At 41.9% G+C, this 14285-nt stretch overlaps 2 protein-coding genes across 7 annotated transcripts in view; both read left to right on the forward strand.

Annotated features, from left to right (window-relative positions):
- ACAP2 (ArfGAP with coiled-coil, ankyrin repeat and PH domains 2) overlaps positions 1 to 11829 on the forward strand; it is a 63608-nt gene extending 51779 nt beyond the window's left edge. For 2 of the 6 annotated variants that reach the window (XM_063166981.1, XM_063166982.1), the window contains 8 exons: positions 361 to 545; positions 881 to 985; positions 1369 to 1461; positions 2678 to 2865; positions 3186 to 3295; positions 3673 to 3783; positions 4026 to 4087; positions 8006 to 11829. In XM_063166981.1, coding sequence (XP_063023051.1) covers positions 361 to 545; positions 881 to 985; positions 1369 to 1461; positions 2678 to 2865; positions 3186 to 3295; positions 3673 to 3783; positions 4026 to 4087; positions 8006 to 8109 — 958 coding nt within the window. In that variant the 3' untranslated portion in view covers positions 8110 to 11829. Of the gene's footprint in view, positions 1 to 360; positions 546 to 880; positions 986 to 1368; positions 1462 to 2677; positions 2866 to 3185; positions 3296 to 3672; positions 3784 to 4025; positions 4088 to 8005 lie in introns of those variants that run through there. The other 4 variants (XM_063166983.1, XM_063166984.1, XM_063166985.1 and 1 more) reach the window with 3 other exon arrangements.
- A 95-nt stretch (positions 11830 to 11924) lies between these two features.
- XXYLT1 (xyloside xylosyltransferase 1) overlaps positions 11925 to 14285 on the forward strand; it is a 32465-nt gene continuing 30104 nt past the window's right edge. The window contains exon 1 of the mRNA XM_063166986.1: positions 11925 to 12320. Within this exon, the coding sequence (XP_063023056.1) occupies positions 11925 to 12320 (396 nt within the window). The remainder of the gene's footprint in view (positions 12321 to 14285) is intronic.

A 14285-nucleotide genomic window follows, 5' to 3' on the forward strand; every position in this document is an offset into this window, starting at 1 on the left:
ATGTTTATTAGTAGGTTATTAACAATGTAAACTTGTATAAAGTTTTAATACAGGTAACATAGAGTAACTAATGCTTATTTCTTCCACATACCACTTTCCAAAGTCTCTGTCTGAAAGTAGATACATGTTTGTGAACTTAACAAAATTACTTTCTTTTGAGCCTTATGCAAAATTTAATCATGAATCCAGAAAGTGACAGGTGTGCTTTGCATCTTTCTGACAATGTGCTGTGGGTGTGTCTTATGTGCAATGCCAAGCTACAGTTTTGGTTACTGACTTTAGTACAAAGTAGACATTCCTTTAATACATGAAAATACTAAAATTTTAGCTTACTAACTCCAGGAATTTTGTATATGACAGGCAGGAGAAGGAGGCATACATCAGAGCAAAATATGTGGAAAGAAAGTTTGTAGAGAAGCAAGCTGCATCAGTACCTCTGCCTGAGCCTGGAACAAAAGTTTTGCCTCCAAGTCAGGAAGAGAAAAGGCACAGTGGCCCTGAAAAATCCCTTTTGGCAGGGGAACAAGGTGCAGCATCCCACAAAGGTATTTACACACTTCTCTCCTTAGCTCTATTACCCATATTCTTTTTAAGGTAACATATTTTTATGTTAATTGACTTCTGCCTCGTGCAGAGACTATGGAATCTGTTTTTTAAATGGGTTGTAGCCTAGTGTAGAGTGTAGGGAAGAAACTCCTTCTTCAGAGATGTGCTATTTTACACAGGGAAGGATTGGAATGGGGATGCTTAGAACTCAGAGTCATATTAACCACCTTCTCTCCTCGGTATTTTCATCCTCTTGGTTTTTCCAATAACGTTCTCTCCTGCCCTGTCCCTTCCTCACTGCCTGCTTTGTGCTTTGCTAACCTGCATGTCCCAGCGGTGGCTGTAAGTAGCGACGAGGCGAGGCGGGAGTCTCTGTTCTGTCCTGATGAGCTTGATTCACTCTTCTCCTACTTTGATACCTCTTCAAAACTCCGTAGTAGTAAGTACTACAGCTGTGGCGTGTTCACTGTTTGCACTAGTGGTCCATTGTGTGTTGTGGCCATCTCCCTGCTTCAGTCTGTTGTCTCCAGGCTGCTGCATTGCTTGGTATTTTCATGAAATAATTTAAGCTTTTTTACTTATCCTGATTTTTTTTCATTTCTAGTTGTCTTTGACATTTTTTATTATTATTGTAAATGTTATAGTTACAAAATGTGACTTCATCTTTTTCTGTGGATGCATTGAGAATATTGAACAAGAACAAGCCATTTTTTTAAAATTATGTTCAGGACCAAGTATAAGAGCTTGCTTTATTATCATGGTATCTGTGAGGAGCAGGTAGCTTCAGCTCTGCATAGTAATTGCAGTTTCTCCCCAAAACAGTGCGAAGCAGTGACAGTGGGATCCAGCCGAGCACTGATGACAGCAGAGAACACCTTGCCTCTACTATATCAGCCAACAGTTTGTATGAACCAGGTGTGTTAGGCTTTGCCCTGTAAGATGAAAATTTAATCATTTGGCAGCAGTTTCTTTTTCTAAAAATGATCAGTGTTGGTGATACAATTTATGTCTGCTATCCTGGTTGAAATGCTTTTGGCAAGGATAAAATTTGCCTGAGCCATCTTTCTTTTGGGCTTGCTACCAAAAATGACATTTAGTCCTTCTAAATGGGTTCAAAGAACTATGGTTTTTTCCAGACAGATGAGGCTGATCCCAAATGCATGATCCTTTTATAAATAAATAAATCCACCGAGATAGAATTCCTCTTGAGTAATAGATAGTAGGCTTTTATGTGCTGTTTGTGCATTCTTGCTTAATTTTTCTGTTTCTTATTTTTGTGGAATTGACCAAGTCTTAAAATATCGTTCCTTCAACTCAGAAGTTCTATAAGTTGGTGAATGAAATTATTTGCTAATTTTAGCATGCTGTTCTGACAGATATATTGAGTATGGCTTCTCAAACTTTCCAAAACATTTCTTTATAAAGCAGACCTATTCTTTTATATGAAAGCGCTCTTTTAAGGTATGTTTTAAATCCAGTAGTTCACAGGTGTTATTGCAGACAGGCAGCATGGACCTTGGATCTTTTTTGATTATGTTGTAGAAATGTTTATGATGCTGTAACTCACAAAAGTTTCTATGTAGCAACATCTTTATCTCCCTGACTTCACTCCATATAATCATTACTGAGATTAAGAGAAAGAGACTGTGCTTTAGTGCAAAAGATTATAGCCACAGCAAGTAATTGGTAAATGACAATGATGTCTGCTAATAAAACTTAGGTCAGAACAGCATTAGCCTCACACTCAGGTGTTTGAGATAAAGATATATTTGTATGACTACATCTTTGGAGAAAATGAGTTTTATTAATATCTTGTGGTTTACAGTAAAACACATTCCAGACCTTAAACAATTTTTTAGAAATTACATTGAATATGTGGATTGAAGTATATACACATGTGCCAGTAGTGTGGAGAGAATGTTTTCTGTGCAGTAAGAGTTCTGTGAAGAGACTGTGCCTGAATACTGGAGCTAAAGGCATCTGTGAATTCCCCTGGCAGAATGGGGCAACAGTACATAGCATTGTGCAAAAGCTGAGCTACCTATTGCCAGAGAAATGATGTTTTGGTCAGAATTCCAAGAGGTACCTTGTTAAAACAGGAATTGGGTAAGCAATTTTTTTTTCTTTTCAGAAGGAGACAAGCAAGAGTCTCCAGTGTTCTGTGACTCCAAGCAGCCTAGTCCAGGATTGCAATTGTATCAAGCTGCCTTTGAGAAAAATCTTCCTCACATGGCAGAAGCATTGGCTCATGGAGCTGAAGTAAACTGGGTCAACGTGGAAGAAAACAAAGCAACACCACTCATTCAGGCAGTGAGAGGGGTATGTGATATACAGCCCTGCTGATGGGGGAGGAGAGCGAGGGAAATAATGATATTTCTGTGTCACTGTTCCTTTTGAGCTGTTTGCTTCCTCAGTGAATGATAATATGATGTTGAAGTTAAGCTTACAGTGTTCTTTTAGAGTTGTTTCTGAAATATTTTTTCCTGTTAATGTTTTGTTTGGAATTCTATGTCTAGTAGTGTTTAAAGTTGAAGGTTTTAGTTTGCTTTGCTGGGTGGCTCAATGGTGGGAAGGCAGAAGAGGTTTGGTTTGATTCTAGAGATCTGGTGCTGAGTTGTTTCTTTGTTTTCATTCTGTAGGGTTCATTGGTTACTTGTGAGTTTTTGCTGCAGAATGGGGCCAACGTGAACATCCGAGACATGAAAGGAAGGGGGCCCCTGCACCATGCCACAGTTCTAGGACACACTGGGTAACTCACTGCCCCACTATTTGTACATGGCCATCCTTTACTCTAGTTGTTCATGGGAAGCTTCTTCATTGCCCCACATATTCTGATATTTTAATACTATTTCAGATGATAAGAGTTTTTCTTAAGCTCTGGTTGTGAGAGAGGAAATAGTATTTTGATTTAGCAGTCTCATGCACTAGCAAAACACACGTGTTTTCTAATGTGGATTAAATAAATGGTTTGCTTACTAGTCTGTTAACATGTTCTAGATTAACTGCACTATTTTGATATATATGGGACTTTTGATGATTTAAGCTAAATACATTGTATCTAGCCTCACTTTATTAGCTTTTTCCAATATTGTCAAAAGTATTCTTCTATATTTTTTTTCTAACCAGACAAGTATGCTTATTCCTAAAACGAGGAGCAAACCAGCATGCCACTGATGAAGATGGGAAAGATCCATTGAGTATAGCAGTGGAAGCTGCAAATGCAGATATTGTAACACTGTAAGTTGTACATTCTGTTTTCTGACTAGATAACTTAAATTTTGCTATTCTGTTTCAAGTTAAAAATAAAATAAATGTCAAAATTCCTGTACATAAAAACAGGAGGGAACAAAAGAAAAATCAGAATACTCTATCTATAGATGACCTCTTTGATGTGAGATTCAGGAGAGCATTGTAGGTCTTGCATTATAGTTTTTTGTGCTTTAAAGGTGACATTGTTCCTTTTGTTTTCTGCACGGCAGGTTGCGTTTAGCAAGGATGAATGAAGAAATGCGTGAATCAGAAGGACTCTATGGGCAGCCAGGTCAATACTCCTCTAATAACCACACTGAAATGCAGTATAAGAAGTGTATACAGGAGTTTATCAGTTTACAATTAGATTCTTAATGTCTGAGGGAAATTTAAGATTGCTTCATACAATAGTGTTTTTTATAAACAAACACATTCTAAAGCTTCATTGAAATTCAGTGGTGTGACGTTGTCAGAGTGCTTAGGGAACCTAAAAGGAGACTGTTTAAAGAGCATCATTATAGCAGTGTATATACTACAGCCATGACCACCCTATTTTGCTGGTAGCTGTCCACAGTTTTCTCCTATTGCTGTTCCATTGACATTTGTGTCATGTTAGGATTTACCTGACATTATTTAGTAGCAGCTTTTTGACTCAGCTTGCTTAGAGACTGTTGAAGAGTTCATCTTATTCCAGGACACTGTTCTCCTTCCTGTGGAATGGTCCACTTTTTCTTTTTTTAAGAAAAAAACCCTTGCACACCAGTGTACAAAATGTACATCAAATATTTCAAACTGCCTCCAGACAAAAATAGGAAAGTATTATTTCCTTAAATTTTATTTTTAAATATTTTTATTTGTTAAGATACTAAAAAGAAACAAAGCAGTCATTCTTAAGTATGTATTTTTGTATGCACAGTTTCTTTCTGTTTGGTTAAAAAACAAGTAGAAGCTGGCAGATACTTGAGCCAACTCCAGCAGGAAAGTAACAAATTATATTTAATGCATATGTGCAACTTTATTCTCAGGCACTCAGACCTAATTTACACCGTGTTCTGATATTTGCTTCCATAGGAAGGTAATTTAATATCATGCAAGTACCAGTAATGAAGGCACACTTGATTATTGAGTTAGCTAAAAACACCCTGCTGTTCCTGGCAGAAGTGAGAGGTGAACCTTATTTTTCAGGTTGAGTGCTGAGTACTCTCAGTTGAGTCCCATAAAGCCCTTATGTGCTTTCCACTGAGGAATTGGGCAGGGGGGATGTTACCAGATTGGAGCAGTAGAATCTAGAGACTGCAGCTGATGCAATCTGATCCAGACACTTTACAGCTGCTAAGGTGAGATTGACAGTGAAGTAGGTTTGCCCCAACAGGCAGAGCTTGCCCAAAATCAAGGGGAGGCTTTCATTAGAAAAGCTTCTGAAGTTAATGCCACAAGCTGGAGCAGAGTCCCAGCCAGAGAACTTACTGTGTCTTTGGATAGCACAGCTCTGCCCCCTTCACTCTGGTACTTGGTGCAGTTTCTTTTAAAAGTTGGAGTCAGTATTTGAGTGTTTTGAATGTTTTTGTCTGCTGTAGAAGGGTTGTGTCAGTGTAAACACAGAACCTGTCTGCTGTCAAAAGGTGTCACAGCTTTCTGTGGTTTTAAGGGATGCAGGTCTTTTTCACTCCTTATACATGTTAAATTATCTGCACTGCCCTTACTTTAGAACTCCAGTGTTCCAAAATTAGGATTCTAGAAGAAAATAGGGATTTTCAAGACAATTAAATATTTGCTGGTAGCTGTGTGAGGGTAAATATCAGTGTATGAGTTTGCTGTCACCAGAGTGAAGCCAACTGCCTACTTCTCAGCTCTAGCAATGCAGCTGATAAACAATTGCTCATGTAGCTAATGGCATCAAAATTTATAATTAAATATATATGGCTGGTTTGAGCTAATGAGAGAATATATTGCTTTGCAAGGTACAGTTGGTCTTCCAAAGCATTCCTGGAATGGGAACTAGCTGCAACCAGCTTTAAGAAGTTATTTCTGGTGGTTGAAGCCATATGCACAGTAGTGCTGTTTCTGTATAATACTTGAGTGCTCATCTCCTGGTGCTACAGTATGTCTTGCTAACTCTTTGATATTAGCATTGCTACTTTTTCTTCCTACCTTTTCTTGAATGTATGATGTGTGCCTTTTGAGTTACTCTGGTGTGAAATGGTAAAGCAGTGTTACAGTATTTTTGTACATATAATCTGCACTTTAGGGAAAACATTGCTTGGAAAGGGAACTTCCAGAATTCAGTTTTAAAGTAGAAATTTAAAATAATGATAAGGTTTACAGTTTTAAGCATATTAATGCAACATACAAACTAAAGGGGCACTTTATTTTAGTCTATTTTTGTATCTAATATTTTTGTTAAGTAATAGAGACAAAACCAGAGCCACAATGTATCTTTCAAAAATAGCTTTTCCTTCTTTCAAGTTAATTTGAAAGAACCAAGTGTGGCAACTTGAACTGCAGTTCTCGTTCACCGGTGGAACCCACTTCTGTATTGAAAGCATAAGTGCTTTTATCACAGAAGCCTAATTCTGCTTTTGCCCTTCATAGCTATTCTTTTGGTGAATGTTACAGCTCCATTCTGTGCTGGTCTCCCAGAGCAAGAAGTTCTCACAAGCTGTTACAATAAAACCTGTCCTGTGCCTGCTTCATCTCTAGAACACAGAATCACTGAACGGTTTGGGTTGGAAGGGACCTTAAAGATCATCTAGTTCCAACCCCCCTGCCATGGGCAGGGACACTATACTTGAAATTAAATCTGAAAACCAAAAGGGAATTTCTCTAGAACTGACTTTTCTAGTACAGCAGTATTGAATGTATCCATCTTTTAAAGTCTGGGAAGAATTGTGTTACTGGCCTGTTAAATATTTCTGGAAGGTCAGCTATGATTTGTGAAAGTGTTTTTAAAAGAATGGAGTCTCATCTCCAAAAGAATTATAGCTTTAACATTGCAAATGTGTATTAAAAAATTGAAAAAAAAAATCTAACTTTTCCCAGTAGTGCAAACTTTTAAGCACAAAAACATTCTTTTCTTCCACAATCATGTTAGGAAAAAGAAAAAGTTCATATTTGACGTACACGATGAGAGAGATTTTGGGTTGATTCTTTGTCATGCTGTAAATCAAGCTGTCAGCAAGAAACAGTAGTGCTGGGATCTTGTGTCCTGTGTTGCCATCTATGTTGGGAAGACTCTAAAATTTGGATGGCTGCATAACTCCTGACCCAACCCAATGTTTGATGCATTAAATTCCTTTTGAAGACGAAAGGGTATGGTTAGTGTTTTAAACCAGAAATTGAGCTCAAGGCCCAAAATGCTCCAATAGGTGAAAGAATGTGAAAATGAATGGAAAAATGGCCATTTTAAAGTGGCAAAAGAATGACTTGGCAATGACTCAAGAAGTAATCACTCCTGAAATGTGTTTCCTGTGTAGACAGGGAGGGGGAGAAACACATTTTGGAATATATTGTAGTAGTAGGGTTGTGTTTAAGCACAAAGGGTGACAATTTAAAAAAAAAAAAAGATTTTTAGGGGAAGTATCAATTGTTCTTATAGATCAAACTGAAAAACGTAATGAAAGATGTAGATGAACTGAATGTAGAAATTTTATTTTTGCTGAAGTAATAGACAAAAGTAATTTATGAACAATAATTTATCTACTTAAGATTGCTTTTTTATATATATATACTATTGTTTGCTGATTGTTTCTTTCATGGAGAATTCTGTTTGGCTGTAAGAATTCTGATCTCTGTTTCCAAGTAAATCTTTATTTATGCCATAATTCTTTTTTTCTGTAAAGAATCTTGGTTAGCAGTTCCTTGCAAAAACAAGGATTTTATTCTTTAATGGCTAATAAATATTTTTTTCTTTTTAAGTTGCTTTAAAGTTCTTTAACTTTTCCTTTCTAACTCTGAACTTTCCTCTGTGTGGCTGCCTGTGAGGTACAATTTCAGGTATAGTTTGGCTTTGTTTAATTTGCTTCTACAGAACATGCATGCAAGTAACCAGTCTCTCAGAGTTCACATCAGCATCACTCCATCTAGAAGCAGTATTCATACATGAATTAAGTGTTACACAGTAATTGATAGCACAGTAGGGCATTTGTGCAATGGTGGGTGTTGTTGACTATTACAAATGTTTAAAAGTGTTTCTCTTTTCTTTTCCACCTAGGAGACGAAATTTATCAGGACATTTTTCGTGATTTTTCTCAAATGGCATCAAATAATCCAGAGAAGTTAAACCGCTTCCAGCAGTCAGATTCCCAGAAGTCTTAAGTGTCAAGAAGGAAAAGAACCTGAAGCTTATAGTGCAAGTCTTTTTTTTACTTTAACAGAATGAATTGTATGCATTTTGTTAGATAGTTTGGATAAAATGACCACTCCAATGTAGCTTTAGATTGTGGTAGCTGGGGAAGTGTATGAGTTGGTTTATGTTCTCCAGTACATATACCTCAGCAGCTGAAGATGTTTCAAGCCCCTGAGTCCCTGCTGGCTGAGTGTAAAGCAGCCCCTGTCCATGGCCAGTGCTGGCAGCTCGGGGGTGGCAGAGCTGCAGGGAGCTCACAGCAGCTCTGCTGCCCAGGGCCATCGCTGGCATCTGTCCCCCTGTCGCCATAAACAATGTGCCTCTGACAGAAGGTCTGGGTTGCATTTTCTGGGACTGTTTGGAAGGGAATTTGGGCAATGATTTACTGAGTTGCCCTTCCATTTGTGGGACTGCAGCTCAACAGATTCTCTTGTTCCTGCGGTGACTCTGGTTAGAGGTGGGCTGTTCTTCACAGATGTGACAGCTCCTGCTCTTCTGCAAGCTCTTTCCCAGTGGAAGCTCTAGCACCAGGCTGGCCTTTATGCTGGTGACTGCAGGTCAGTCACAAAGGGATATATCCTGGGGACCAAATTCCTAAGAGCAGTCCATTTTCCTTTTTTTTCTTTTCCTCTTAAATTAAACTTTCAGTGCAGCAAGTATCCTTCTAAATGAGCATGTGGAACCTTTCATGAAAAATAAACTTACTCCTTTTGGACATGATGTGGGGTTTGTTTGTAGTATTTTGACATGAAGACGTGAAATTTGAGACATGAACGTAAATACTGAGCCAACAAAGCTTGTGTAGAATAGTTGTACAAAGGCTGTTTCTTCTTTTTGCTGTTCTCACTACAGGCCCTAAGCTCAGTATAAAAGTCTCATGTCTTGCAGCCACTTGAAGTTTAGGACAATCAATCCCTTCTATCAGGAAGCAGCAGCCCTTGTATGGTTTGCAATGATGTGTATGTTTATGTGTTGTCTAAACTAAGGTGAGCACAGGAAAAACTAGAATTTCAGTGGATACTTCTGTAAAGTAATGAATGAGCACAGTCTGCAACTGGGTTGTGAGGGCAGCAAGACAATTTGCTTAATGCAGTAGTGAACCCCACTCTGCCCTTGTGCATGTATAAATGCTGGCTCAAGATATATGCTTATATATCAGGATATTTATACCTAGATAATAATCCTCCTAAACCTCAAACCAGCAGATGCAATTCTTTATCCTCTGTTTGTCTGCCCTATGGAGAGAGCTTAAGGAGAGTTTTTAGGTAACATAGTATCAATGTGAGTTTTCAGTAATGCTAATAGCTGTGGCATTGTTAACCTGCTGTTTACGTGTATTTAAGAAATGAATTGGCTTTTCTCCATGGAAATATAAGCAAAACTGGGATAAAACAAATTGAAATCTGTAAACTATAGTAAAGTTAAACTTTCTGGCATGTAAGAAAGTATTTCAAACATTTATAATTCTGCATCCAATGTGTAATAATCTGCATATTATTATTGCTACAAAATTAGTAGTGTTATAGAATTGTCCAGTGGATTTTATTTCCAAGCAGAATAATCTTACAAGACAGTTCTTGTTTTGTATGTGGTCTAATTATGATAGGAAAAGCAGATTCTGCCCATTTAAAGTGCACATTTAGTCTGAATAATAAGAAACTTCAGGATATCACCTGTAAGCAGTAATTTCTAGTAAGTTGGTTTTTAAATAGCTGCCTATGAAATGATAATGTACTTCCTAATCATCAGTATTTACCAGCAAATGGGTGTTTTAGTAGATCTTAGAGAAAGTAAGGTTCCTGGTGTACAGATGGGACAATGTAAGAAATGGCTGCATAATATACACCTTAGACACAGGTTTTTCTAGATGTTTCTTTCCCAGCCTGGCTGGCAGGCAGTGTGTAGTGGGATTGGCTGGAGTGTAAAGCTGCCTAAATCTTAGTGGCGTAATTGCTGTCTCAGTCCAGGCTGATGGAGAACAGGTCTGAGAGATTCATTTTAAATCTTCACTGGTGATTTCCTCCCTGGCCACAAAATCTCTGTGACAAATTCTGCAGGATGATTTCTCTTGACTAAGAAGTTGTTTCCTGTAGCTCTGCACATCCATGTGTTGTGTTCCTGACTCTCATCTGTCTGGGAAGCAGTGTCAGTCTGTCTGTGCTAAAGGATGAACCCCACCTGACTGACAGGTGATGTGACTTGTCAGGAGCTCTGGAGTTTCAATGGATTAGGGAGTAGGTGTGTCACCTGTGATCCTCAGCCTTGTTCCCCTGGCCTTTTGGGAATGATAGGATGTCCAGGATAAACTGCACTCTGTTAAGGCCCTTTTCAGGTTCATATAAACTTAAATTTCTGAATGATCATATTGAATTATGCCACTACCTGTGTTAGACAGTTGGAATTTGTTCACATGGATTTGGGTGAAGGTGAATTTGGATTGTAGAGGTATTTCTTTGCTTTCACAAACAGCCCACATTGCAATCAGATGGATGTGTGTTCCAGGTGCTCATTAGTACATTGTGGACTTCAGCCTCTCTGCCCATTAGGACCTGATCCAGGAAGTCACTGATATCAGTGGCAGTCTTTCCACTGATTTTGGAGATTTTGGATTGTACCATTTGTGGCTTTTAATGTTACAGTGCTAAAGGATCCTGTATTAATACTGCATTTTTCACTCTGTGGGATTTTATATTTTACCTATTTGTATACTGAGCTGAAATAGTTTTAGAAAATGCAACCAGACCTTCCAACTGCTGTCAGCAATTCCCTGTACAAGAGGAAGTTTCTCCTGTTTTGCATTATGACATCAGTACACATGTGTTGTCCAAATTACTAGGTCTCCTGGATAGAGCATAAACTTTATAGCACTAAACTAAAAAGGTGAGAAGTAGAACAAGTGGAGGGTTTATGTCATGTTTCCAGGACTTGGTGCTTCTCTGCAGCCATCTGTTTTAAATTGTGGATGTTACCTCTCCTGCTTCACCTTGAGAATCTCAAATATAACACAGTGACTATGAAACAACCCTTTGATGAAACTGAAAATAATAATATGTAAGTACAAAGGACATGATGTTTTTACAGTGTCAAAAGGACTTAGCTGATTATTCTGATTCTTCAATACACAAAGTATTTTGAGAATCAATTTTTCAGGCTACAATCTCTGCCCCATTCATTATGGAGACTTTTTCCCAAGTTGGAGTTTATGGCTTGTGCATTCTGACAGCCAACATGCCTTGCTCCTGTGCTTACACAAAGGCACAGTTTTAAAACAGGGACAACTCTGGAGAGGCACTACTGGGGAAAAGGATGAGTGTACCACTTTGGTATATACCCTTTCATATGCTTGCTTTATCTTTCTGCATACAGTATTTTCTTGTTTCTCTTCCCATGGAAGGAGATGACAGAGGAGGAAAAATTCCACTCACTTTTCTGTTAGAAGCCTAAGTTTTCCATGTCTTGACAGAAGTCGCCATGAAACATCGTTTCCTCAAGCAGAGACGTTACTTTCTCCGAAGTAATGAACTTTTTTGTTTTCCCTCTGCGCGTTCCTCTGTACTCGGTGTTTTTTAAGCATTCCAGCAGTAAAATGTAAAAAAACCCTTTTCCCCCTTAAGCTGTAATTGTACAGACTGTATACTCCGCCCTCCTTCGCGTTATGTACGGCTGTAGAGTTTGTATCTAAATCTTGACCGAGGCGTGTGTGGTGTGTCATTGTCCGGGCCGGCCCGGTGTCCCCGCCCAGCCGCCGGGGCGGGCCCGGGCCCGGGGGCGGTGCCGCCCCGCCATGGCGGCGCTGCGGGGCTCGGCGCGCCGGGGCTGCCTGCGCTGCCCGCAGCCCGCGGCCCTGGCGGCGGCCGCGGCCGTGGCCGTCTGCGCCTTCTACTACCTGGGCGGCGGCGGCGAGACCTTCTCCAGCGCCACCCGCCGCCTGCGCGCCACGCCGCCCGCCCCGGCCGGCCCGGGGCCCCGCGGGCTGCACCTCCTCTTCATGTTCACCAAGGCGGAGCGCAGCCCCGCGCTCCGCGACAAGGCGCAGGCGGCGCTGCGCTCGCTGCTGCGGCACGGCCGCCTGGGCGCCGCCGAGGTGCTGCACCTCCACCTCGTCACCGAGGGCGCCAGCCGCGACATCGGCCTCGGGCTGCTGCGGGACCTGCTGCGCGGCGCCGCCTTCCGCCACCAGGTGCGCGGGGCCGAGGGGCGGGCCGGGCCCGGGCAGCGAGCGGGGTCCTGTGGGGGTCCTGCGGGGCCTTCCCGCAGCACTCGGGGAGCGGCGGGAAGGAGCTCCCTCGGCTAGCGGCCCATGTGCGGCTCCCAGCACAGCGGTTCGCTCCCACTCTGCTGGAGGAGCTCCCGATGCTCCCCGGTCTCGGGAGTCTTGAGGGGCTCGCTCTGTGTCCCCACCGCCGCTGCCTGCGGGGAGGTGTCCCGGTGGTTCTCAGCTCGTGGCCTGGGAGCACCTCCGCACGCCACCTGTGCTGGAGAGGAGCGGTTGCTCTGAGCAGTGCCGCTCTCCTGCAGGCCCTGTTGGTCCTGCTGTTCAGCATCTCGGCACAAGGACCACATGTGCTTGTATCTCGATGGGTTCCTGATCAGGAGAGAAGGTTGGCCTGCTGCTAGTGGCTCTTGAGAGCCGGAGTGGAGAGCCTGCAGGGGCTGGAGTGCATCCACGTGCAATGTTCCTTCTTCGGAGAAATGGTTCTGCCTCCCAAATCCACAGCTAATGTGTAGTTTACGCAAGGTCAGGCTTTCCTTTGCATTAAACGGGTGTCTGAAAACTGGAGGGATATTAAGTTCAGAGATTCCAGGTAACCTGATGCTCCTGTGCTGAGGTGCTGCTGCAGAGCATTGCTTGGAAGTGTCCTCTAGTCCTGCTGTAACTTTTATTGCTCATAAGTCCTGTATTCTATATTAGCTGAATTCTGCCAAGATGAAACTAGAAGTGCAGCCTTAATATTTTTCATACAAACACTGTCCTGATCAATAATTCTACCACTTGTTTTCTTTAAACAAGTCCTTTCCTAATGCTGGCCCTCAGTCAGGTCATGCACTCATGATAGGAGACCCACACTATGCAGTTGTCTGGAAGGCATGCACAGCTCCCTCAGGAGAATTATTGCACTCCACAGCAGGATGGACTGACTGCCCCATGATGATGCAGTGCTGATATGGTGCCCAGCCAATGTTTGTGGTATTTTGTCTCCTGGAGTGAGAGGACCCCCGGGCACTCAGTGTGCACATCGCTTTCAGTGACCCCTTTGTGTGGGTACTGCCTTACTGCCATCTGTTCCTCTGAGACTTCTCAGCAGGCACCCTGGCCAGCCTCATTTCTCCAAAGCAACTGGAGTTGGAGGCATGAAATGATTTGTCTGTTGTGGATTGGCCCCTGTCTGTAGGTGCCTGTGGAGTCACAGTGAAACCTGGCTCATGGCTTGGTGAGTATGTCTGGCACCAGAACTGCTCTCCTGGCTGTGGGCAGGCAGCATGATCTGGAGGCCTCAGGTGAGGTGTCACTGAGATCTCAGTGGGACAGCTGCTTCTCTCTTTCCTGGTAGAGCCTGATGTACCCTGGTTTCACTGGCTGGCCTATGATTGCCAGTGTCTTTTGGACCAGTCCATTTCTCTGCTTTTAGGTACAGAGCAGAGGCTGTCTGCTTCTCAGGCATGCAGCCTTGTCCTAATCCTGTGCCAGTTTCTGGAACGCCAGCAGGTGATAGCACCTCTTTATTCTTGTTGTAGCCTATCCCATTCCTCTTCTTTACCAGTGGGAAACTTATGCCTATCTTGGACTTCTGGTGCTCTTGCTAAAATGTTGAAGATGATTGCTCCTGATGCTCAGCTGGCTCCAGCAGTAACCCATCTCTATCCTTGGACCTCTCTTTTCCTGCTCCTCCTGGTGTGTGCAGAACACTCTCCTGGTTCTTATGCTCCTTTTCTAGCACAGGCCCAGATATAAGGCTTGATAAAGTGCTCAGGGGGCAGCTGGAGCCACCAAGGCCAGACTGATAAAACACCCTGAGCTTTACCTTTTCTTCATGAGGAAGTGATTCAGGCCCAGCTTTTGGAGCTGCCCTTGCCCTCCCATCCTAGCAAAGCTGGGATCACTTGGCTTCTCTGTTGGGGTGAAGCCCAGAGTCAGACATGGATC

This window comes from Melospiza melodia, chromosome 12 (genome assembly GCF_035770615.1).
Source record: "Melospiza melodia melodia isolate bMelMel2 chromosome 12, bMelMel2.pri, whole genome shotgun sequence".
NCBI classification, from domain to species: Eukaryota; Metazoa; Chordata; class Aves; order Passeriformes; family Passerellidae; genus Melospiza; species Melospiza melodia.